The sequence below is a fragment of the Echinococcus granulosus genome, assembly GCF_000524195.1.
Source record: "Echinococcus granulosus chromosome Unknown EG_S00084, whole genome shotgun sequence".
NCBI lineage: Eukaryota > Metazoa > Platyhelminthes > Cestoda > Cyclophyllidea > Taeniidae > Echinococcus > Echinococcus granulosus.
The window spans coordinates 25,954-51,353 of NW_020170464.1; the positions used below are offsets into that span (position 1 = coordinate 25,954).

The window sequence follows — 25,400 nt, forward strand, 5'->3', positions numbered from 1 at the left end:
CTACACGAGGGAGTAACGAGGGGCAGAGCAGCGGCGGAGTAAAATTAAAACATCCGACTTGGGTGTGCGTGGGTGGCTGAGGGCAATTTTACACGGTGGATATAAAACACGAGGTCGTCGTTCGTTTGTTGTGTTTGTTTTGTGTTCTGCAGCGGAAGGAAGGGAAACTGGTGACAGTTATGACTGTGGTCGGCAGTTTGTACGGAGAAAATGCATCATCGTCACCAACATTACCAGCGGCGGTAGGCTGACGGCTGTCACCAAGAGAGAAGAGAAAGTTGACGGAGAGAGCAACAAAATGCGTTTGACGCTTATACAAACACACGCGCACGCAAACTCAGGTAGAAGAAAAAGGAGGAGATCATTCCGGCTTGCTGAGGTCCAATACGTCACCATCGCCGGCACTACTGCTGCCACAGCCTTCACCAGTGGCAACAATGACAGGTTTACCGCCACTCCCAGCACCACCTATCGCTTCCTCTTCGTCTACTGCAGGGCGCTCCTCTCCTTCTGTCTCCTGTCTTGAGGTCAAATGAGGAGGAGGCTGTGGACTGGAAGCGGGCACCTCGGTAACCTTCTCTGTCGTCAGCTGGGAGTTCAAAGCCGTGGAGCCGAATACAGAGGATAGAAGGTTGGACATCTGCTGACGCTGAAATGCGTCCGATGATCCTGTTGCTGTTGCGCTCGATGATGAAGCAGGAGTAGAACCAGAAGTGGCGGTAGCATTCGTTGAGCTACTTCCGCTGCTGAAGTGTTGACCGTAGAGGGAGGGATTGTACATGTAGGCCGCGGCAACAAAAGACGCCGCTTGTTGGTACGCCGTCAGGACCGACTGCAAGTTTTCCGGTGTCAATTGACTCGTCGCAGTGGTTGAGGTTGACGCAGAGGGAACCGATGACGCCTCCGCACCACCGCTCCGCTTTGCCTGATCATCTGCTAGAAAAAAACCGCGTTTTAAGCTAGCAAAAAAAACCGAATCCAACAAGACTATATCAAAAAAACTGACGCACCTATAGTTACCGGATCAGAGGCAGTTGAGGCCGAGGATTTCGTCTCACTAGAAGTGGAAGGTTTCTCTGTATCACTGGATTTCTGTTGGGTGGACGGAGCGGAGGAAGTTGCTGCTGCCGCAGCTGCTTGGGAATAACCGAGCGCAGAAGCGATCAAACTCGCATAGGCTGGATTACTCGAATAGGCTGAGGCAGCGACAAAAGCGAGCAGCTGCTTCTGTTGATGCTCCATCAGCTCGCTGGCCGAAGCAGTGGAGGTAGATGCAGTCGGCCGCTGGCTACTGCTACTCGCAGCATAACTAGCCACCTTGCTCAACACACTGGACATGTAGTGACGATATGCGAGCGCCTCCATTGCTGAAGTATCCTGTCCACGAGCCTTTGCGACCCGGTTAAAAATAACTTGATCCTCTGGCTCCACGGAATACGGCATATAGTCTGGATGCGCCTCCAACCAGGCTTCCAAATGCCGTCGTTTTGGTGCCTTCTCTCCGTGGATCAAATTCCCATTAACCAGAGAGATGAGAGGAACATTGACCTCCCAGGCGGAAGAATCCGGCGGTGGAAGAGACGTTTTGGTGTCCGTGGTCTCGAACTTTCGTTTCCTGCCACGTGTGGAACCAGGAGAACCACGTGGAGGTAGCATCTGACCACCTCTTGAACCTCTTCCACGAGTTGGTAATGGACTCTCCGTACTTTTAGTCACAGCTGCCAACGAAGCCGCAGAAGCGAAATCTTCACGAGAGTAGGCACCCGCACCTCCTCCGCCTCTAGAACCACGACCACGTCCACGACCTCCCCGAGAACCACGACCACCACCCCTTCCACCACGAGAGGAGACTGCGGTGGGTGCTGCCTGCGTGCCAGCACCGATATCAGACTGATGACCTCCAGCAGCAGCAGCGGCAGCGTTTGCTGCCACAGCCGCTTGAAATGCGAGAACCTGATCGATGCTGGTGTATCCGGCGGCCGAAAGAGCGGCCAACGTGGCTGCTTCGGCAGAAGTTAGGGCTTTTTTCTGAGTTGAGATGTCGGGTGAACTTGGAGGGGCTGGAGAGGCGTCACGACTGCCTCCACCGGTGGAATCAGTGAGGTGGTATCGACCTAGCTCCTCCACATTATTGAGGATGTAGCGTCGGGGCAGAGGCCAATGACCCGTCTCAATGCATTGGCAGACCATCTCCAAACGGTTGTGGATAGCGCGATCTTTAGGCCAGCCCACGGCCAGGCTAGTAGCGAATTGGAGGGACCACCTGAAGTGTTCGTTGTTTATGGGCTTTGTGTCGAACGATGGGGACTCGGGATTGGGTTCAGAGGAAGTGACGATATTGGTGCGGCCTTCAAAAGCCCCATTTTCTAAATGGGAGATTTACTCAATTATTGGATGCAAATTGTGGATAGAGCTTGGATGGACAGGTTCACTTACCAGATTGGTCTTCTACCGGATTCCCCTGATTTTCAGATTCTTTTCTTGTCGTTCCAAAGGACAATGAACCTTCGGTTCGGGGAACATTTGCAGCATCGATTTTGGCTTCTAATTCGGCTGCAACTGCTCGGGCAGCGACGGAAGCCGCAGCAGCCAAGCTGGCTCGCGCTTCCACCTCGCTAACACTCAAGGGACCGCCGAGGGTTGTGTCCGTGGATGTGCCCGCTGTAGGTGGCGTCACTCCATGAAGAGCCGAAGGATTTTTCAACAACTGACGTCGAACCAGAGCCGAGACGCGTGAAAAACTGAACTTTTTGTCAGGAAGGATGTTCAAGTCCGTTCGCGCTAAGCCATGTCTGGAAAAGATGGAAGATAAATCCACGAAATGTACTGATTGTGCGATGTTCGATTTCCATCCCATTCCGTAAAGTGTGCACGGAATTCGTGTTTCAGATGTTCATAAAATAAAAGCCCATTAAGCTTGGAATGGTGAAAATGAACTATAAGAAACCGACAATGATGCTACCGCAATGTCACCTGTCTAGATGATAAAAACCAAAACAATATACTAAGCGAAATTTGTTCAAAATAACCAAGAGATCGGCGTCCTGACGTAAAAGTTCATATACCTTGAAATATTAAGTGAACGATAAGGATTTACTGCTAGATTTGACGTGAGGTTAAACCCCCAGACTATAACAGAATCTGTTTAATTGACTGAAGGGATATTGTCCTTAAAGTGCTACGAAATTCACACCTCGAATCTTCAAAATGGAGAAGTTATTGGAATCTAGAAATGATAAGAAATCGTCAGCAATTCTCTTCTGTTAATGTGTCTAGGTTTTAGTGGATTTCTCAAATTATTCTGGTTAGCCTGGGGGGATTGAAAACTATAGTTACAGCAGATATGAAAGTATGAGTATTTGGATGTTCACCTGGCTCGGGTATTATCATCAGCCAAGGCAGCAATTAAGACAAAAATCAAATCACAAGTAGCTAGGTTCGTTTACTGAGGAGTTAAAAGTAGACAAAGTTTTCGCCTCCACACTAGTGAGTGTCCATTTTTTAATTGCTTTACCGAGATGAATACGGCGAATGCAGGTTTGCGTGCGTATGCGCTCACACAGGCGCGCTTGCTACGCAAACAACTTATCACAACGCGAAAATCTTGAAAAGAAGATGCAGAAGAGATGATTCACAGTTATAGCAGCCATGATTAAACAATTTGAAGGCAAAAGATAACGAAAAGAACAGTGTATGATGTCGCAGATGTGTGGACACCCACATATACAGTGCCAGGAAGGCACAATGAGTCATCATCTAAATGCGACCGAAATTAATGCTCGCGCACACACGAAGGTAATAAAAATCCAGGACAGTTAAAGCTGTCTAGAGCCACCCCGCCTTCACCACCACTACTACTGGCAACAGAATTTTAATCTGGTCCGCACTCACCTAGCCACCGCTTGAAGGAGTTCTCGGTCATGTTGCCCGGGCACCCACCACTCGGGCAGGTCGGAGGATCGTTGGCAAAGTGTCAAACGCTCCTCCAGATGTTCGTGTGTGAGGATGGTGTTACGAATGCGATTGAGCAGCTTGATCCGTGAAAGAGTACGCGTTGCACGCTCCTCAGAGATGGGCGCCACGGGTATCACCTCATCGGCGGGGCAGGAGCCGTAAGTCGTGGTCGTTGGCAGCGAACACACTGGCGCTGGCATACCTACAGATAAGAAGTGAGTGAGAGAGATTGCGAGGTCTTAATCAGCAGATCATTAAAACCGAGGCAGGAAAGGCTATTTTTGCAGGTACGCGAACAGGTACGCACGCGCGCGGGGAGGGTGGAGAGACGGGGGAGGAAGACGAGTTATCCTATCACCTTCTCCTCTCATGTTTGCATCCTGCGATGATGAATAAATGTTGGCTTACAGGCACGCTTACATTGGGAGGGACACGTACGCACAAAGCAACCGACTGCCTAGCCGACCAACCAACAGAAAATTTGGTTTCAATAAAGGACACAACGGGCCATAGATGCATTCACGCAGGTAGCGTGCGCGCACAGGCACGCGATGTAAGGATGTGTGAGATAATTTCGAATACTAAATGCACGCACGGCGTGCGTTTATGAAAGGGAATAAGCGAGATTTAGCCAGCTAACTAGTAGGCGAACTAGCGAGTAAGCGAGCAAGATTGAAAGGTAGATGATGATGCGTGCGTGTGTGTGCGCGCAGGTGTGCGGACGTGGGTGTCCGGTCGGACGGACAACGGAGGAATGAGATTGATTTCGCCCAACGCAAACACACGCACGCAGAGAGCGTGTAGTTTTATAACAAAAGTTTTTCAAACGCCTGCCTGCTCAGCACGATAGGTGGTGGTGGCAGTGGCGGCAGTGCAAAGGATAGCAGCGCGAGCGCATGAAGGCCTGCTCATAGCAAACACGCTACTAGCACACACGCACGCACGCGCCCACCGAATTGAGGAGCCAATTAACGATGGCTTGAGTGAATAAAGTGAGGAGTGAAAAAGAGGACTGATCAATGCCCCCTGTATTTGTATACACACACACTACACAAGCTCGGAGCCTGTGAGTCAAGAAACTACCAACCACTACCTACACGTACACACTTGGGATAGTGGAGGAATTTAAGAAACCAAGTGTGTGCCGGCATCAAACATGGTGATGGACCTGAATACATAAGCGGAGGGAGGGGGCGGTGTGATGATACTGGCAACAATAGTAGCAACGTGAACAAATTAACACTTCGTGCCCAGCGGGACGAGCTACAATCAATGGCCAGGCCATCCCAACAGTGACAGCAACTGCAACGACCACACTGTTAGTGGTAGCGGTGGTAGCGATGATGATGGCTGTGATTTAAAGACAGGCCCGCTTGCATGCCCGCACAGATATATGGCGTGCACACAGTGGCGGGAAAGGTGGCTGCATTACACCAAGGTGCTATTCATTTGCGAAGATGGGTGAAGAGTAGCTACACCCCAAGCATCGAGGTAAAGAGGGAACGAGGTATTCGTGGTAGTCTGCACATGCGCGTGGCGTCATCAGACACGCACACAGGACGGTGGTGAGTCACAAGTACCAGAGGCTGAGGTAAGGGTGTATTGGCGGGAGGCGCAGCCTATTAGAGGAAAGTAGCAGTCACAGAAGCTGTGGCCATTTCGACGAGTGACTGGGTGAATGCCATGGATGAAAAAGGGACAAATTCGGTCGAACAGAGAAAGATGCATCTAGACGCCACATGACTCATTAAAATGAGGTCCAACTAGTTTGGAAACCCCTACACGTTCAAATGGAAGCATGAAAATGCAAACACGAGAGGGCAAAAATGGGGGGAGATGAATAATCCAAGCCACCCCATCAGTCACAACATAGACAATACATAGCGCACCATCAATGGTGTCTTTTGAAATTACATTCCATTGGTGGTAAAGGCGGTAACTAGATCCCGAGAATTACAGCCCAAAAGTCAAATCCAATGCCCATCAACACAGCCTTTCTACCTTAAAGCATTTACCATCGGTGTCACACGCGGGTGACATGTCCATTATTAATTTTTGTTTGAGTTTAAAACGTTAAAATAGATGGAGAACATTCAGGGTTCGAGGGCGATTACATTGGTTTTTTTCTAGACAGCATAGATTTATCAGAAAATAAAACATTTGAACTGTAGCAGTCTGCTTTCCTCAACTTCTTAGATCTTTGTAGACAGATCTATATTGTATTGATGAAATGTTGGCGGAATTCTAACTACTGCTAAGATATTAGATTGTATTGAAGCTTTCACCTCGAACTCCCAAAAGAGAGGTTTATTTACAGAAGCAAGTTCATCTTTCAAGGAAAATTTTCTTAACCCAACTTCCCAGATATCAGACGCATTCATCATACAGGCGTTGGGCCAAATCTCAGGTCATGACCCCTGGGGATACTCAGTTCCAGAGGTAGACCAACCCTCCAAAGTTGGTGTTAAGACATCGTTCAGTACTATCCCACGGACTGTTTTGAAATCTCGCCTTTGAAGCCGTCACATAAAGGCATAATCGAAATCTGAAAAGCCCATTCAAAATGGCAATCATGACGCATCTTCACGATAGCGAAACCCAACATCGAACAGTCAACACAAATGTGCAATTCCATGAAATTACCAGGAGGTGTAAGACCCCTTGTGGAAAAATTGACCCACATAAGCCGGTTGAAACCGTGCACACAAACGCGAGTACACAAATGCACTAATTAGGTCGACTTCATTAGGAGCCGTTTTTTCACACATGACTGATGAAATAGGAGAGGTAGAAAGAGGCCCACCTTCTGGAAGAGGCTCATTGCAGACGCGATGGCACATGGTGAGGAATGAATTGTAGTATTCAGTGATAGCTTGATCAGACTTCTTCGAGAGGTTTGCAAGCACCTTGAAGTTAGTCCAATTGTAGCCTATAAACACACGACCACCACCTGGTCGTCGCGATGAGGTTGGTGAGTGGGGAGGGCTGCGGAGTACTTGCTCCACTCCAAAACTTGAAACCACACGGTAGAAATCGGCCTCCTCTCGGCGAGACCACTTTCTGTAACAGCAAGAGGGTTATGATCTGTCTTTGTTAGTCAGAAAAAAAAACGACAAAATAAAAATCGGTCTACATGATCCGTTGCTCTAAGTACGGCTGTGTAGTAACGGAGGGAATGCATTCGGAACGAAGATTATGCACCGACTCCAGTTCGACCTGCGCTCGAACCCGCTGAAAGTAGGCGATGAGCTTCCGCATACGACTATTAAGATCGACCACAGCTGGGAAGAGGAGGAGGGGTGGGGGAAGCTGCGTCTCGGTCTCAACCTCGCCCACCTCCGCTTTCGTCACCTCACTTTTCGGTCTTGAGGTGACGGCAGTAATGTCGTCAGTAGCAATAGTCAATATCTTCTCGTCATCATCTTCCTCCTCCGTCTCCTCCGGCCTCATCGTCGGCTCTGAGTCTCCGCCTTCCTCCTGTTCCTCCGATTTTATCTTGATGCCTGCAACACCCTTAAGAGTACCGATTGTGGAAGGGATTGGAATGGTGGGCGCGTTGGAACCATAGACACGGCGATAGAAGCAGAAGGCGGGATCATCACGAATTGCAAAGTACTTCTCCCATCCGTGTTTGAAAACGCCAAGGAGAAGACACTTGTCGCAACATGAGTCCCACCAATCTGCTGGCACGTCGGCATCCAGAGCTTCGAGAGAAAGTGAAGGCTTTAAGAAACAGACCCAAATTAGCTGAAGAATGAGTTGATGGAGCAGAAATTACACACCTTTGAGAGGGGGAAGACTTTCTGCTAATTGTGTGAAAACAGAGTGGTCAAGGGATCCATCACAGAGACCGTCCGCATGTTCCAGACCGACAATTTCCGTGTGGAGGAAGTAAAGGGTGTAGACCCTCGCCAACAAACGACCTCCAGCTCGCACCAAGTGACGTTTGAAAGAGTCACTCGTAATCCCAAAGTCAACTTGATCCAAATCCTCCTCTCTTTTGGAGACATCCTGTGTGTGGTCTTCCTGTTTCGGAGTGTCCGCAGTAGAAGCAGGATCCATGTCAAAGTTGAGCATAGTTGGAGTAGTGGGAGTGCTTGGATCATTTGGAGAATCCGTCCCAAGACCTCCTATTCTCAATCCGGCTCGCCTGCCACGTCGAACCACAAAACCACAACCACTAGTGGTAGAACTGATACCTCCAGGTCCCCTCAACGACACCTCACTGTTGGAAGCCTTTAAAGATTGAACTACATCTGCGATAGTCCGAAGACCATTCACATCGACGGAATTTATCATTTCCATGACCACTGCACGCACTTTCGCATCCCCACCGCTAGTCAATGCCGGTGTTACCTTCAGAGCATAGCCAAGGATACATCGAGCAATTCGCTGCATCTCCATCTCCGATATGACTCGCTTGAAGGGAAAGCAATCGATGGCATGGGCCCACCGTCCCCAACTCCACGTGAAGAGACATTTCTCCACCCGGAAGAGATCTACTCGATCAATAGACTCCCCAATACCCTCCTCGTTTCGACGGGACTTCTTGCTCTTCTTGTGCTTCGGCTTAGACGAGGGGACAATGTTGCCAATGGTGGTTCCGCTAGCCCTGGAGTCTCCACCGTCGTCGTCAGCACAAGAACTCTCGCCTGAGCTGTTTTCGCCGTCAGTGGACTCAGCGTTGCTGCCCCCGCCGTTGTTGCCGTTGGGTAGACGCGAGGCGCATTGCGAGTGCGTCAGGCTGCTGCTCGACTGCTGTTCATTCAGTTCGGCCGTGTAGCGATGCGTTTGACGACGCTGGCGTGGTGTTGTCATTATCAGATCCTTTAAAAATCGGAACATATGAACAATTACACGCAAAGTTGATGCATCATTAGGTATGAAATGTTCGACCTACAACAGTTACTATGATGGAACATCAAGGGACACTTCCGTCTGTAATCCACCCAAAAACTGCAATAATTGAACTTTGCGACTTGATTATCAATTTTTACTGGTCCAACAGCATTAGACTATTTTAAAAAAAGAGCAGAAGCAAGAAATTGGAAGGAATGGACAGAAGTCAAAAACTGGTAATGTCTTCACTCTAACAGCGTGAAAGCAACCAGAAACGCTTAACCGTACAGAGAATTTGATCTGAGGCTATGACAAGCTTTAAATCAAGCAAAGTGAAAGATACCAGTTGTCTCAGGTAAAGCGCCATTCACCAGCTGCAACTGTAAGGAAGGCCAACCCAAATGAACAATTCTGATCCTACTGGTCGGACACCCTAACTGCTTACATTGCAGATGGTTGAAACTGTGAGGACTGGCTACAAAAAAGTCATCAAGACACTGCCAACTTTTGGCAAGCCTCCAGTTCCGAGGTCTGCACAATAACCGCCAGTGGTGCAAGACTAGATTTCACTGAACTGAAAGAGACTTGACAGTAATATCTCAAGTGAATCTCTCCCAATGCATTCATTCAAGAAGTCCAACCAAATCCACCACAAACCACTGGGAATGAAGTAGGTGTCACCGTATCGTCGTTTCTGGCTCGCGTTTGACTAGGATTCGTGATAACTGAAGTAGGTAACCGTATAAAGCATCGGGCTGGTGCTCAGAAGAGCTCTGTGGCAAAACGGTACTTTTGTTTGTACATTGAATTATGCAGAACCTTAAGTCTCCACTTTTTAATCACCATCTTTGATGCCATGATGACCCATCCAAGCTCATGTTCACCCACCGCTTTTGTGGGCAAATCATAAACTCACTTCCAGACTAGTGCAGCCTAGAGGGATAACTCAGGGCCCTGTATTATTATTTAAACAATTCAAAACGGCCCAAAAGCGACTTAGCTGGGAAAAGTCGACGTAAAAATAATGTACAAGACGCTCGAAAATGAGGTGTCTTGAAACCCCCCCCCCTTCATTGCTATCATGGGGAGAAAGATAAATTATGGGGAAAAAAAACAATAAATCTGACTTCTTTTTACAAAGCATTTTGGCACGATGGTCAAATAGTGACAAATCACACTGCCAAGTCAAAGGCCCATCAAAAATCAACGGTGCCCACTTAATAGTCCACTCTCGAGTCGGCACAATTCTTTACAACTTATTATGATATCTAACGTAACTGGATAAAATTATGAGTTAAGGAATCTTGCGATAACAATGCTACATTCAAGAATCGGCTATTCCCCAATCAAACCCCCAAGCTTTTCATGGTACGACACTAGTCTTTATGAATTTGCCTAAATTTAGTAAATGGATTGAAATTGGACGCCTCATGCTCAATGACGAAGTTACCTCGAATTCCAGGCCAACTTCTTCCACACCAGCCTTTTTGGCCCATTTCTGCCAGAAGTCGGGATCATCCAACGCGATGTCGTTTCGATTATCAGAGATGGAGAAAGTGGCCTAGGAAAAAGGTATGTAGGTCAGATCTCATCAACAGATTCACCAGTCACACGATGAACACAGTACCTTTGAGAAGGTCGAATTCTTTTCTCCCTGTTCCAGTTGTACAACATGAGATCGTGATTGGAGAATTTGGTCGATGTCCTCTTCACAAAAGTCATCACCAGCCTTATCATCATCCATGAGGGCGCCATAAGCACCCTTCTTGAGAAGTTCCTCCACCTCTTTCTTGCTCAACTGTGCTTGTCTGGCGTGAGCACCAGTTGATTGGAGAACTGCCTTGTCCAGACCCAACTTCAACGACGCTCGATCGAACATCTCCCGCTCATAGGTATTGCGTGTGATGAGACGGTAGACTTTTACCATTTTCTGCTGACCGATACGGTGGCAGCGTGCCTGAGCTTGAAGATCATTTTGTGGATTCCAGTCGGAATCATAGATTATCACTACATCAGCCGCTGTTAGATTAATGCCTAAACCTCCAGCTTTGGTGCACAACAGAAAGACGAACTTATCGGGATCTGGAGAAAAGATATAAAAACATCGATTTCAAGGTTTGCGCGATGGAGACTGGGTGGGATTCTGCAAATTTTAGTGTTGAAGGACGCAGTATTCGTAGCGTATCCTCAGAGGTCAATTTTAAAACGTCCTCATAAACCAACCACAAGTTATAGCTGCCAAAAAAACAAATTGTGTAACCTATATCTGCTACATCATAGCCATATGGCCCCATTTATCAAACCACTGTGATCTAAACTAGGTTGGTTTAACCTTAAGAACAAACAGCCCAATTTAGTTAGCACTGCGTCAATTAAAAATGACGTAAAGGTAGGTAACCTGGATGTTACACCGAGGAGTTAGCTATTTAAGAATAGAACTTTCATGGAGCGTAAGCAACCCAAACGCAATCGGGGATGACCCAGAAAACAGAGAGAAAAGGTATGCTGTCTTCACTAACGCAGACAACAACCACAAAATTCTCTCCAAATTTCATCATCAAATCATTTGTGTTTGATAATTATTTCTCCGTGGTAGCCAAAAAAGCATCCTTACTGGTCGAAACTAGAAATGTGGAGTTAATTCAAATCATCTGCCGCCACGCCTTAGCTCCGAAAACTATTGTCAACCCCTGGATTTAAAGTTCCTTACTGCTCCCTTACAAGTGACCCGGACAGAGCAGTGACCGATCTTACACTTTCATGATCATTTCAGCAGACCCAATCTCCAGCATGATCACAATTACCAGGGGCTCATTGATATCGACTGTTGAAGGTTGCCTGAAAAATTTCGTAGCTTTAATCATAACGAAATGTGTTTTTTACCAATGTTCATGCAATGATACGCGCTAAAGGTTGTAAAAGAACCACTGACGTCTAGCAGACACGTGTATTCTTTTTGAAAGGTGGGCTTACCCTCAAATAAACATGCAAATCAAATTGACAAACACAGTAAGAGCCCAAAGCAAGTTAAAATGGAATGGAGTCCAAACAAATTAATTAATTTCGCGGTGAGGATGCCAATGACTAAGCATACTTGTACACATTCATTTCTAATTAAATAACCACAAACACAAATCAGCCATGATCGACTAAATGAGAGACATTAAAGAGGTGCCAAATCACACAAACGACCAACCATTGCAGAAACGATCGATCGCCTCTTGCCGCAGCAGTCCATGGATGCGTCCATCAATGCGCTCAAAGCTGAAGCCCTGGTAGACCAGATAGTCCTCCAGAATGTCCAAAACACGAATCATCTGTGAGAAGACCAACACCTTGTGCCCACCGGCCTTCAGCTTTGGCAGCAGCTTGTGAATGAGCACTAGTTTGCCTGAAGCATTCAACATAACGTTGAACATTTGCTGCTCCTCATTGTAGGGTTTTGAGGGATCCGCTTCAGCCTGGGAGAAGAAAACGTCTGGAATAGCCCAACAAAACTCAGAATTTAAGGAAAATAGAAAGCTTTATCGCACCAGAACTCGCTGTTCAGCAAGAATAGCCTCTTCAGCCCCTTTGATAAGAAAAGGATGGTTACAGCACTTCCGAAGTTCCATCATCACATTCATGAGGTTTGGCATGTTAGAAGCCGTAGTGCCTTTGCAGAGAAAGGTGAAATTTCGCTCCATTATCGCCCGATAGTACTTCTTTTGAAGATTTGTCAGTTCCACCTAAAGGACATGGTGTTTGTCAATAAGCTGTCCTCAATTACTGACCTATTAGTAGACATTACCTCGATGATGGTTTCCTCTTTGGGAGCAAGACCCTTTTCTACGTCTTCCTTCAACCGTCGAAGCATCATGGGCTTGAGAAGGGTCTTCAAATCTTCCACCTGTTGTTCTGTCTTCAGCTCACCAAACTCCGCCAAGAATGTGGAAGCACAAGCAAACCGTTCCGGTTCAAGGAAGTTTAAGAGACCAAATAACTCCTCCACGTTGTTCTGCAATGGTGTTCCCGTCAACAGCACTCGATGGTCCTGTAAGGGAACAATGAATCCAAAATTAACCACCCACAGCTAATTAGAAGAGCCTTCTCAATTAAGCTGATAATCATGATGATGGGTGCCGCTTCTGTGCGTTGGTCTTGCAAATACACAAACCCAATGTTGACAGTAACGTGCACAAACAAGCCTCTAATATGCGTTTGTGTATGCATGTGCCAAAAAAACCCGAGAGCACTCACCAGATCGAGATAACGCAGCCCCTCACCAAGTTTGCACTTTTTATTCTTTAGTCGGTGCGCCTCGTCAATGATGGCCACAGCCCAGTGCATCTTGCCGAAAAACTCGATGTCCGACATAAGTACCTCGAAAGTGGTGATAAGAGCATTGAATTTGTAGACATCGTGACGGTACTGGGAACTGAAGAGGTTGTTACTGGCGACTGATAGAGCGGCGACAGAACCACCGGCGGCTTTCTTCCGATGGTAGAAAAGCTCGTACTCCTGAATCATGCTCCGACTGACCGCACTGCCGTGGTAGACAATGGTGTTGAGGTCCGACCAGTTTTCGAATTCACGTTGCCAATTGCCCACAGTGGAGAGAGGCACAATGATAAGGAAAGGTCCGGCAACGCCAGCTTTGATCACTTCCAAGAGGAAAGCTATGGACTGGACCGTTTTGCCCAAACCCATCTCGTCAGCCAGAATACAGTTTCGTTTGTTATACCAGCAGAAGGACAGCCAGTTAACTCCCTCAACTTGGTATTCACGTAACCGGTTGTCGTTGCGATATACCTCGTCCTCAGTGATTGGACGCCACACGGAGGGGTCCGGTCGAATAATCTATTCCATAAAAAAAAAAACAGCGTAAAAACATGTATCATTAGCTTTAACCGTGTGAAAGACATTTAACATACCTTGTGATTGCTATCACGAATAACGGGAGGGTTCTTAGGTGGATTCCTAATGCGCATGTACTCCCTGACTTTGGCAGGGTCAACATCTTCAGCTAGCTCCCAAGTAGCGTCTTCATAAGGCAAAGATCGCCACTTTACGAGGTAGTAAGTGACTGTTGCAGGTTGTTCATCATTCAGGGTTGGAGCTTCGTCTTGCGTCTCGGATTCAGCAGTGTCAGGGGTGTCCGCGTTCGTGGTTGCCACTTCATCTTCCAACCCCTCCCCTTGTGTCCGGGACCTTGGTGGTCGACCACGCTTCTTCCGACTCCTTTGCTGACCCTGGGGACGCTTGATTGTCCCATCAGGATTGAGAACATCGTCGGTGACAATATCCCCACTGACGCGATCGTAGATGCGGATGTCGAGAACACGATCTACCTCCACATAATCGGGATTGAAGAGTACCGTCGTGCCATCGTCATCGTCCGCGCTTGGCGGTGGAAGGGGTTCCGTGCCGTTCTTGGCTAAGAACTTTTTTAATTTCGTCGCGATACGCGGGTCTGCGATCTCATCCAGAGCCTTCCACTCACAATGCATGTAAGAGCTGATGAAGAAGATAAAAGATTGAAAAATGCTTATTTGCAAGCACTGAATGTGTTAGTAATGCTGTAGAAACTCACAATCCCTTATATTTTAGGTAAAACTCTTCAACTTGCTCCTCCTCTTCCTCTTCTTCCTCCACCTCTGCCTTTTCCTGATGTTGCTGATCTCTATCCATTCGATGCTCTGCCTCCTTTACTTTCCCATCATCCTTTTTAACGGAGGGATTCATTTCACGCATATCAGGATTTGGATGGTCCCTCTTTGGAGAAACACACCTTTGGCCCTTCTGCAGTTTCTTCACGGGTCGTGTTGACATCCGATGCCCGAGAATTTTCTCAACCACCTTCACGACAACAAAATCAGCGCCCTTGGAAAGAAAATGGGAATGATTACCATCGAAGAGAAGAAAAGCCCAAATTTATTCCACTCACAGATCGCCTTCCAGAACCCTCCACGGTCTCATTGTCAGACGCATCGGCTGAATCGCCTCCTTCACCGTCGCCATCGTCCGATAGACCGAAATCGACACTATCGATGGTGTACTTCTTTCGATCCGTCCCTCGTCTGCCTGACCGTCGAGCCTAAAAAACTCGAGTAATGAGCAAATCACCAACGTATTGAGAGAAGTCAAAGGGGAACTCACAGAGGAATCAAGGGAATTTTCATCATCGAGTTGGGAATTAATACTGTGTGAGGAGGCGACTGGATGGAGAGCAGCACGTGATGAGCACCCACCACCATCATCATCCGAATCCGAACCGTCTGACTCGTCACCATAATGGTATGCTCCGCGTCGCTTTTTCTTCATCAAAGATTTCAAAGATCTGAACGGGCGACAAAAGTTACCAAATTGAATTTTTGTTCAATCAAAATGAAAAACGATTAAAGACACACTTCTTCTTCTTCTTTGGTCGTGAAGCTCGCAGACGCGGTGGTGGCCTTGGACGCTTCAAGAAAACCTCCGTAGTCTCCTCGGTAGTTGTCGTCGTAGTTGCAGTAACCGATTCCTCGTCCACTTCAGTTAAGGCCACCGAAGCAGCCATTGTATCCTCGTCATCATCACCTTCCAATATCATGGAAGCCTTAGCCTCAGAAAAACTTGATTTATCCAAATCCTCAGCCTCAATCCCCCGTTTATTAGCATCCAAATCGTAGTTCACTACAGCCTTCGAAGGCACCGTCTTCCGGCGTGAACGCTTCGCACCACTGGAGGGCAGGGGACTACCTCTCCGCCTCCCTGTGCTACCAGTCGCTTTAAAGGGCCTTTTTTTCTCCGTAATAGAGGGGGGTAGTTTTGAAGGATCCGCATCACCCTTGCCTTCCGACTGTTCCATCTTACGTTTGCGTCCGCGTAGTCGCTTCTGTGGGCTCCTGTCAGCTTCGAGATTGGACTTGGATAGACCAGGAATTACATTTTCACTAGGTACTGGCTGCTCCGCGCTGCAGAGTCCCGTTGGCTTAATTTCCTCCATCAAATCCTCTCCCACCTCTGACGGCTCTTTCGGAAGGATTGGAGGTAGGTTATCGTTGCTGGAAGATGCTGGAGGACTTCGAAGTGGAAGGGGTGATTTCAGACTTGGTGGTTGAGGGCTACCCTCGGGTACCTATTGGTAGAAAATGCCAAACAAAAGTGTTGGCGCGACTTGAGAGCATAATAGTATAACAGTTTCATACTTCACTCGTAGATGCACTTCAGTGCAAATAGAGAATTGAAACTGAAAATATCTCGCATATACACAAGCATACACACAAAAGATGCACTTTACTGTAATTTGCGCATTTCAATATGGAATTCAGTTGAATATAGCCGCAATCATGTGACTACCACTTCACCACTGTATCGAGCATTGATCAGAAGTGGGGAGACGAGAACCACAAGTTGATCGAACCTTACGAGCTGGTACAAAGTGCGTGTCAACAACGGTCTAGCCTCCAAATCAGCAGTTAGCATTGAGCTTGCGATATGAACGATAAAAAATGCGGGTCATGCTAAGCACCCATTACAGTCACAAACTAAAATTACTAATGCTTAAAATCAAGCTTGATTTGGGATCATTTGAGTCATCAAAGGGTTCGTGCTTATGACTTGATAACACGAGTAAAGGAGGTAGGAAACGCCACGCTTTACTAACCTGTTCCAAACGAGGAGAAAATGCGGCAGCCTGCGGAGAGCTAACAACAGAGCTCGCTGACTGAGAAGTAAGAGGAGGTAAAATGTGGGATGGAGGCAGACTCGAAGTGTTGGCGCAGGGTTGGAAGGGTGGGATCCTCAACTGGGGTGACTTGACACGAAGTGGACTCGTGTTCAAAGCCTGGCTAACCGCCGGACCCTCCTCCCTCTCCACTAGCGCTGGTGACACAGGTTTGGGCTTATTAACTGTTTGGCAGCGACTTTCAATGGGAGAAGAAACGTGAGGCGGCGGTTCCATCGAGAGACAGACTTGCAGGCTGTTAATTGATGTAGGTGGTAGTGGCGGCTGTTGTGGTTGAGGTGGAAGAGATAAAGAGTGGGAAGAAACCTCGTTGGTAGGACCAACGGATATCACGTTTGGGGGACACTGAGTGTTAACAAAACGCTCCAGAGCGGCTGGTTCATACATCGGGTTTTGGGAATACGGTGACTTAACAACGGGTCCACTACCACGTGGCTTTGGGGGACGTTTAGCCACCGTTTTTGGCAGCTGTTGACGAGGAGTATTTGGTGAAATCCTGGACTGCTGAGCATATGGATTCATTGGTTCGCCATTGATGGACAGTGAGTGCGTTGGAGGTTGTTGTTGTTGGGGTGGTGGTGAGAGACCAGTATAAGCGTTTGGTGGCATTCCGCTGTGGCAATATGGCCCCGGTGCGACTTGGTAGGGATTGACGGCAGAATCCTGATATGACTGGTGTGTAGACGAGCCACCTACCGGAGCCATATGACCTGAAGGGTAATTGGTGACGGACATTCTACTACTGCTACCGCTGGAATGGAATGTAGATTGAGGTGTGTAGTGGTCGGATTGGTACTGTGGTGGCTGCTGACTTTCGGCCCAACTGGCACTCATTGAAGACTGGCCAGAAGCCGATCTCGGCGCCACCTGAGAATTAGCACTTGGTTGAGAAGATATTGGCACAGTCACGTAGTTTTCCGGGTATTTGCCTCTCTGAGGATAAATAGGGTGGTTGAAATAATACGGATCCACATTGTACTGGCCATTGTAGTAGGAGCCAGGAGACACATTTGAAGGTGTCGAGTAATGTCCAGAATTAGGGTCCTGGAAGGCTTGATATGGACGTTGCTGTGGGACTTGACTGCCTGCGTAGACATCCTTTGTAGGGTCTTCGACAGTTAGCTCTTGCAGAAAGCTCGAGCCAGAAGCATTAAATCCACTATATGAATGGCTGTCCATGGAATATTCGTGCAACAAAGTAGACACTGAACGTTGTGAGCTGATGAGGTTTTTAAAAAGCTCACAAAGACTTGCAAATAAAAAAATCGTCCAAAATTCAACAATAATATCAATTACGCATAACGGGCAAGATTGGTGAGTAGCCCTGTACAAAAATGCATACAATAGAAGGAGCGCGCCATCTTACTTCTAGGAAAAAAGCGGCGTAACTTCTATCGCAACTAAAAACGTTAAGGGTAATATCCAAAAATATTTGCAAAGAAAGTACTGTTATAAAACCTTACCTCTCTCCCCCCTTTTAACATTTGCTTTTTACTTACAGACGCGAAAATTATGATTGTTAATACAGTCGTTGTACTAGAGGCACCTAATTTTGGTTGTAAAAAAGAAATTAAGTTTAATAATTTGCTTTAGGGACCAATTTTATATTATGTGGAATCATTACTGGGGTGCAATTTTGATATTATGTTTTTAATCTTGACTGTGCATACAGCACTAAGTTTTGAAATTAGTCATCACAAGAATTTTGCAGCAAACGCATTTTTTCAATCTTGTATTTGAAACGCTTTGTAAGATATTCCATTTTCCACTCTCCTCTGTCTAGCTTCTTATCAGTCAGGACTACTTATAAAAAGCGTGCTTAATTTTGGAGGATTATTCAAAACCACTAACAATTTTTAATAAGGAATACAAAATAGGACTTTGGCCTTTTGTTTGGTTATTGTTTAGTCGGACTACTCGTCTGTATTCAGTGTCTTGCTGCTGCTGTCAGATTCAAAATCCTTTAGTAGGAGAAGTGGGGCTTTTGGGTATTCTTCTTCGTGTGGTATGAAAAAGCCGATATGCCAGTCTACTAGAAACACGTAGTCATAAATGGTGTAAAACTGAAAGGCATTTTAAGACAAATTGGTCTCGTGTACTCTCAAGGGATTTTAGTCTAGAAAGTAGTCTTTTGAAAAGGAGTGCTGGGAGTTGATCATTGTGCAGAACTGTGATGGCATTGCCAAAGCAGATTAGTTTTTGCGCTTCCACGGCTGAATTTAGCGGTATGTGTCGGGATGGAGTGGGAATTAGGGGTCTTCGGAACAGTGTGAGTGGGATCCCTTCTCGGTCGCCACAACTCCTCCAGGGTCGGGAGAACACATTAGTTACTTATTTCCCCTGGAGTCTTACCCTGTATTAAATTTTGTTTTGGTTTGGGTTTACAAACTTCTCCAGTACCGTGTGTTTTCTTATTCGTCGTGACTGCGAACCTCGCAAATTCACACCCGTGAATGTACGCATATTCCAGTAGAAACTGCTCCTAGTTTTTTGAGGCTGGCGAACAATGAAGCATTTGCTCACTTAGTTAGATCAATGGTATGGCTGACAGGTCTGTCGCATTTACTTCTACATCTGTTCACGCATACCTCGTCGCAGAAAACCAAGGGAACGGACCCAAAATTTTCTGACGATAGATATCAGGCCGAAATCGCTTTTGGGTGACCGAAAGTGAAGGATCCTTAATCCTTCTATGTTTTTAAGAGGAAATAGTCTCCCCTTCCCCCCCCCCCCCCAAAAGACTTCTCGTGATGCAAAATTTGTAAAGTATTTTCTTTTTTGGTTCTTAAACAAGAAGTTTTAAACTAAAATACAAGCCTGATTCAATAGTTCAATTTCCTAAAGTCCTTAATTACCAGAGTTTCTTAGTGTAAATTCAGAAAGTGAAAATAATCATTTTAATGTTTTTCCCGGTCAAAATGCACAGAGGAATCGCCCTTTTCCATAGCTCTCGCCATCCATCATAGCACTCAGATTTGGTCTGGTCCAACCTCAAAAGGCAGATTGAATCTCGTGTTAATCTTGATGTACTTTTTTTCTCCCGCCAACAAGTTTTTTGCCCACATTATTGCCTCATACTTTGTTCCAATGCTTTTGGAGCTGTAAAGATGGACCGTACGAGCCCACATAATCCCTAAATTGACTGATTCGATTCAGCACCAGTTGGTATCTTCCATTCCAAAACCCCATGTATTTTATGCCAATTTCTGGCAAAAGCAGTCTTAAAATGACCTTTAACGATGGTCAAACTTGTGAAGGAAGCCTTAAATTATCTGGCATGCGGTATAACAAAGCAAACGCATGTTTTTAAACTTCTTTGGATAAACTGAATTAAAAAGAGCAATTTGCGTACCTTCGTCGACTCTGATCCTAGTGTTGCATCTCCTCCTCTTCTATTCATCTTTAATCCATCTCCAGTTTTCCTGTTCTAAAAGTACTAGTTGATTACCCATATGCACACAAAAATCTCCTAAGTTTTTTTTGATCTGTTGAAAATTTGTGAGCAGTTGTTTTCATAAAACCCCGTAAAGCCTCTACACGAAGTCACGGGAATAAAACGTCAGCCTTTTTACAGCAACATAAGAAGTCACTCTGGCATGAAACCTCTTGGCGCCTCCTGAAGTTCTGAGGTAAAACAGGCGAAGTAATCTGCCCCATTTTTAGACATGAGTGACAATGCCATCGTGCTCCCATTCAATGCAAATGCACGCCCTATCGACAAAGCTGCCGCTTTTGTAGCAGCTCCAAATTGGATAGCACTTTTTTTTCTTTTTGGCTTTGTAGATGTCTCTCGCATGTCGACGATTCGAGTGGACAAATTTTCTCACAACATAGAATGGGAAAATAATCGCCTTTTGTAACAAGGTCTAGATCAGTAGAAGGAGGGTACCATGATGCTGGACGTTTTATAGATGGTTTGTTCTTTCAAAAGTGATTTCAGAGGGCTATGCAACCAAATTAACCTTTCAGATTGTTTGATGAGATACAGTGAGCAAATGCGTAGCAAAAATTTGCTGTATGAAGCTATCTCCCACAAAAGAACGGCTAAACCATCCCAGCGCACATAATCTGACGCCTGTTTAGTCACCCAGTGTTCACTAGTCTTAGTAGGTGTTAAAGCTTCTTTACGGACGTGTCATTCCCATCGGTTAATTTGGAAGTTTGTTCCCGACAGGTTCAATGACCAGAATCGGGAAGGCTTTCCAAGTGTGGAAGGCTGTGAAGTGGCTGCTGAGCCCCCACGGATGTGATCGTGCAGATCGAGGCAGACATTCATCTGAGTGCCTTTAAAATTTCCCATTATTTGAGTGCCTTACCGTCGAGAGACCCAGAGTCCTGGCATCATACCCTTCTGTTCTCAAAGTCTTCCATAAATGCTTGTGGCTAATCGCTAGTTCAAGGTTCAATGTCTTCATTGACAAGCCTTGGCTATGCAGCGTACGTTTCATGCATACAAGGATATGCCATTACTGCCATCGGTCACAGTCTTCGAACGGGACTGGACTGGATCGACCGAAGCACGGCAGGTGCATCGGCCGACCCTAAATATCCGTCCTGGGTAGATATCTAGCTAGAACAATACAAAACCTGCCAGTTTTAAACCTCTACAATTCCTGTTTGTTCATTAGACACGGTCCCATGCTGCCAATTGTGCGGTCGTTTAACAAGTAACTGAATGGTTGGCGTTATTTGGTTCGATGGTCCCACCATTGGTGTCATCATGCCATCTTAGCAACACGCTTCATTTGTGGACCAAAGGTCGTTTCCTCGTATTCTTCTTATGTACCCTCCCCCACTCCCAACCTGTTTGATCTCTCCCGCTGAGCCCTATTGACAATGCTTAATGAAGACTTGTTGAAACACAAGCATACCTGTTTGTCCACGTCTCTCTCTCTCTCTCTCTGACTTATGCGCCGCCTTCCACTGTAGTACTTCGAGCGGTCCCCTGTTGCTCACTCTGCGCCGCGGTAGGTGATACAATCACTCATGGCGGTGAGTTGACAGAGCAAACAAATGTTAATAATCAGTGCTAAATATTTACTCATCATACTGCCTAGCCTCATGTCATACATTTTTTTAAACTTTCTACTTAAACCAGTAGCTCAGTCATTGCAGTGATCCAAAATACTGTCAAACCAAAAAGGGTGAATATACTGGTTAATTACACAAACCTGGAAGCAAACCAACCGAAATATTGTCACTATCTAGAAAACAACCCATTTCATAGTTGAACCTCTTAGCATCACGCATTAAGGGGATCTTTAAAAAACACCATGAGCTCTTAGCTTTTCTATTCCCGACTTGAGTTAGTTTTCCTTGTAAGACTGAAGACCATTACCAAGTTTCTAATTTTTCATCAGTAGAAACGGTACAATAAAGACTGCAAAATTATATATTGTACAATTTCATGTACACCTATGTACAAGTGAGGAAAGCAAAATTAGAGGAAAATGCACATTGCTTTTTCATTTGCCCTTTGTATTACTAAAGGTGTTCCAGCTCTCATCACTGTTGCCTTTGAATCACTAAATGATAAAGTGGGAGGCTATGTTAGTCGCTAATATTCCTTTTACTATCATATTATTAGTAGGCTAACAACTTATAGCTTACCTGACTAGATGGAAGGCTCCAGTTGTGCCAGAGGAAAGTGTAAATGAGCATATCTTCAGCGAAGAGATTCATTTTCAATTGAGCAAAGATGTCACAATAATTCGGTAGATTCAGTCCATCTGGTAGTGCACTCGATACCACCCTTTGCGTACTTCTAGGTAGCGGTTTCAACCGAAGTTGTGTGTTGAAAGACGCCAAGGGTATTGCGAGGTAATGCCGAGCTAAGCGACTCAACAGAGGGTACGTCGTCTGTCTTTCGCTCCACCATTGAAAAGGATCTGTCTGTACACCACTTTTTACCTCCTCACGCAAATATCGATCTACTTCACAATGTGCTGTGTGCACAAACACCTCATCCTTATCCCTTAATCGACTCAACTCCTCGACCTATGTTTTTGACAAAAAAAAAAGTTTGATCAAAGGTCGAAGTGGTAACTCGAGTATTACAAAGGGTGTGTGCTCACTTTTTCCTTCAAAAGATTAACAGATTGTGGTGCAAATTCGTGAACTCGTGTTCGCACTCGTGGGTCGGTCAAACCAGCAATCAGTAAGAGATCAGATAGTGAGTTCGGTTTGCGTGGGTAGAATACATCCAAACGTTCATTTACCGCGGTTTTAAAGGCCTCGATTACCTCAGAATCCTCGGAAGTCGTCGCAAGGTGCGTCTTTCGGAGGTTAATCAGAATTTGAGTGATTAGAGAGACCGTAGCACATGATGCCGCTTGTTGCTTGACGTCGTCAAAGCTCCTTCCGAGGTTCTGAAAGGGTAATAGAAAGGGGGAAGACTTTTACAACATCACGCATGTAGGTAGGAAAGTAAGCCGATTTTGCCCACTGTCACCTCTCTCTTTCTCTCCCTTCTTGATCGGCAAGCGCATTGATAATAAATAAGTCTCACCGCAAACTGCGATGTGTATGTATGCGCGTGTGTGCGGCGTTCCCTGCTAAATAATTCACACACCACAAGGTGGCGCTAAACGCGAGGCAAAACTCGATTGCAAGTAGCTGCTGCCACACCAGCAGCGCTGAGTGGAGGAGAGTAGGAAGGAGAAAAGGGGAGAGGGGGAGAGAGAGAGAGGGATGTATCCACTGCGCGCTGTGTGAGCCTTCGTTACGCGAGAGCGCCGACCCGACTCACGGCCACATGTGTGTATGTGTTCACACCATGTAAATAATTCACACCCTCACACACACACACACCCACACACGTCCTCGATGATATTGGCTGCCAACAGAAGAGGGGAGGAGAAGGGGTAAGCAAAGCTTTGGACAGCTAACTCTCTTCTCCCTCTCCTCTTCTCACGAAAAGCCAAAATTTCTTCGCTTCTTCACCCTCCGATGCACAGGGGATTTGTGGTGCAAAGGGAAGGGAGTATATGGAAGAAGTTATCTCCTTTTCCAAACGTGTGTGTTCTCTAATGCTGCTATTTTGTTGGGCAAAATTGAGACTGGTCAACTTACATCGAGAAGGCACTTGAGTTGCCACACATCACCATTCTGTCGCTCCGCGCGGACTCGAACCATTAAATCCGCCACTTCACGCCACGAAATGGTCTCCACGGTTGTGATATTGGTGAAATTTGGGGGCAATCCTGTAGCTTCTCTCATATCCCGCAGTAAGGCGATAACCTCCGGTGCTCGAAATCCACTCTGTAAGGAGGAAGAATTCGGAGTTTTGATACAACCATCCAGACTCACAATTGGTGTTTCTTTCTAACGGAAGGAGGTAGAGCAGGCGAACGAAAAGGTGGACTGGCAGTGGCCATTGCCCCCGCCTATTCAACCCCCTAACTAGAACTCAAGTCGTCAAAACTGCGGTTGCCGAATTTCCTACCTCGAAGTTCTGCTCGTTCTGCTTTTTCGATACCACTGGTATAGACGACACGACAGAAGTGCTCCAACCGACCATCACAGTTGGTTCAAGGCGCCAATATATTGGCTATAGCGACAGCATTCTCACTAGCCCCACCGGTCAATGCGCTATCAACAGCGGCTCAAATGGAGCCCATTTTCGTGACCTCGTCTGCGAACATCATCATCATCATCGCCTCCTCCAGAGGTTGTGGAGGCTTATAGCTTCTCGAGTCTACACATCACGACCTCCCTCGCCACCTCTACCTTGTCCAAGGCTGTCATCGGATTTTCCGTCTACAGCTTCCGCCATCCCCTCCAACATCACGACCTCCTTTTGCTAACCAATTCAAAAATACACTTTCATAGAGTCTGTAAGCACCACCTCATAGGCTCTGGACACGACTACTTCAAAAATCACTAGCAGTAAAACAGGTAGGCAAGGACTTTAAATGAGCTAACTCACCGTAACAGACGCAGCGAGGGCTGTAACAAAGCAAGGCACAATAGTGAAGTCTCCAGACATAATTTCATGTAACTCCTCGGGTCGATTTGTCACCAGAGCTCTGGGCAACAACATCGCAGTCTTTTCACTTGATCCAACACAATCCACAATAATTTTCTTTACATCTGCTGGGCACTTCAATAATGCCGTTTGTAGTAGACGTCCTTCACAACCTATACTGAGGTTGGCAAAATTCTGACGTCCGTCCATATTGTGCCAGAATTCGACTGCCAGACTGCTTCGACTCAGTGTCTGTTGTTGTGTTGGAAGGACCGTATTTGCAATTTGTGGTAGTATTTCCATTCTCATTTGTCTTGCAGTGATTCGAGGAATTGATAAAGCCTTCGTCGAGCCAATCAACTCATTCACAAGGGTCTGTGTGAGAGACGAAGAAGGAAGGTGGAGAATTAAGGTCTAGTTCTCCTCAGTGTAGAGTTCGTCTTTGACAGAGTGCATATACGCACAAGCACAGACGTACCTTACCGTTAATTTTGCCTGACGTAACTACTACCACTGCTACTGTTACTTCTGCTGCTAATTTGGCGACAAAGGGAAGCCAGGGGAAGACGAAAAATTGGCTACTGGCTGGCTAGCTGCTGCTGCCAGGCTTCTTGTTCCCCTCCTTATCAGATCGCTGCTCAGGCGCCTAGCCTACGAGAGGCGAGGCTACTAAGGGTGGTGGCTAAGTAGGTATGTAGGTAGGTAGGCAGGTAGAGACGAGATCTCGAATTTGATAAGCCTGCACGAGTCTTCTGCTTGCAGTAATCAACAAGTGCTAGCAGTGTTTGATGTCACCCTTCCATTCACCCTCCCCGCTACCTCCTCTCCCCTCCACCCCTCTGCTCTGCGTTTCATTAAGCAGCTGATTAGGCGATGGAGCCTGGTAGCTAACTAGCTGCCTGAGGGAGTAGATGATTATAGCTTGATTGCCCA

At 46.4% G+C, this 25,400-nt stretch overlaps 2 protein-coding genes across 2 annotated transcripts; both read right to left on the reverse strand. All coding sequences in view use genetic code 11, as the record gives it.

Annotated features, from left to right (window-relative positions):
* Nucleotides 1–361: 361 nt before the first annotated feature.
* EGR_07672 (Chromodomain-helicase-DNA-binding protein) lies at nucleotides 362–17,680 on the reverse strand (the record flags this gene model as incomplete). The annotated part of the gene is made up of 20 exons (XM_024496921.1): nucleotides 362–933; nucleotides 1,011–2,366; nucleotides 2,437–2,792; nucleotides 3,892–4,156; nucleotides 6,758–7,014; nucleotides 7,088–7,658; nucleotides 7,737–8,781; nucleotides 10,244–10,354; nucleotides 10,421–10,875; nucleotides 11,990–12,254; nucleotides 12,327–12,521; nucleotides 12,584–12,826; nucleotides 13,033–13,632; nucleotides 13,707–13,904; nucleotides 14,088–14,289; nucleotides 14,366–14,655; nucleotides 14,720–14,869; nucleotides 14,932–15,112; nucleotides 15,183–15,892; nucleotides 16,421–17,680. The coding sequence occupies 20 exons, from the start codon at nucleotides 17,678–17,680 to the stop codon at nucleotides 362–364; spliced, it is 9,282 nt and encodes a 3,093-aa protein (XP_024348626.1).
* Nucleotides 17,681–21,941: 4,261 nt separating this feature from the next.
* On the reverse strand, nucleotides 21,942–24,770 carry EGR_07673 (hypothetical protein; the record flags this gene model as incomplete). The annotated part of the gene is made up of 5 exons (XM_024496922.1): nucleotides 21,942–22,016; nucleotides 22,112–22,498; nucleotides 22,576–22,869; nucleotides 23,573–23,761; nucleotides 24,429–24,770. The coding sequence occupies 5 exons, from the start codon at nucleotides 24,768–24,770 to the stop codon at nucleotides 21,942–21,944; spliced, it is 1,287 nt and encodes a 428-aa protein (XP_024348627.1).
* Nucleotides 24,771–25,400: the final 630 nt, after the last annotated feature.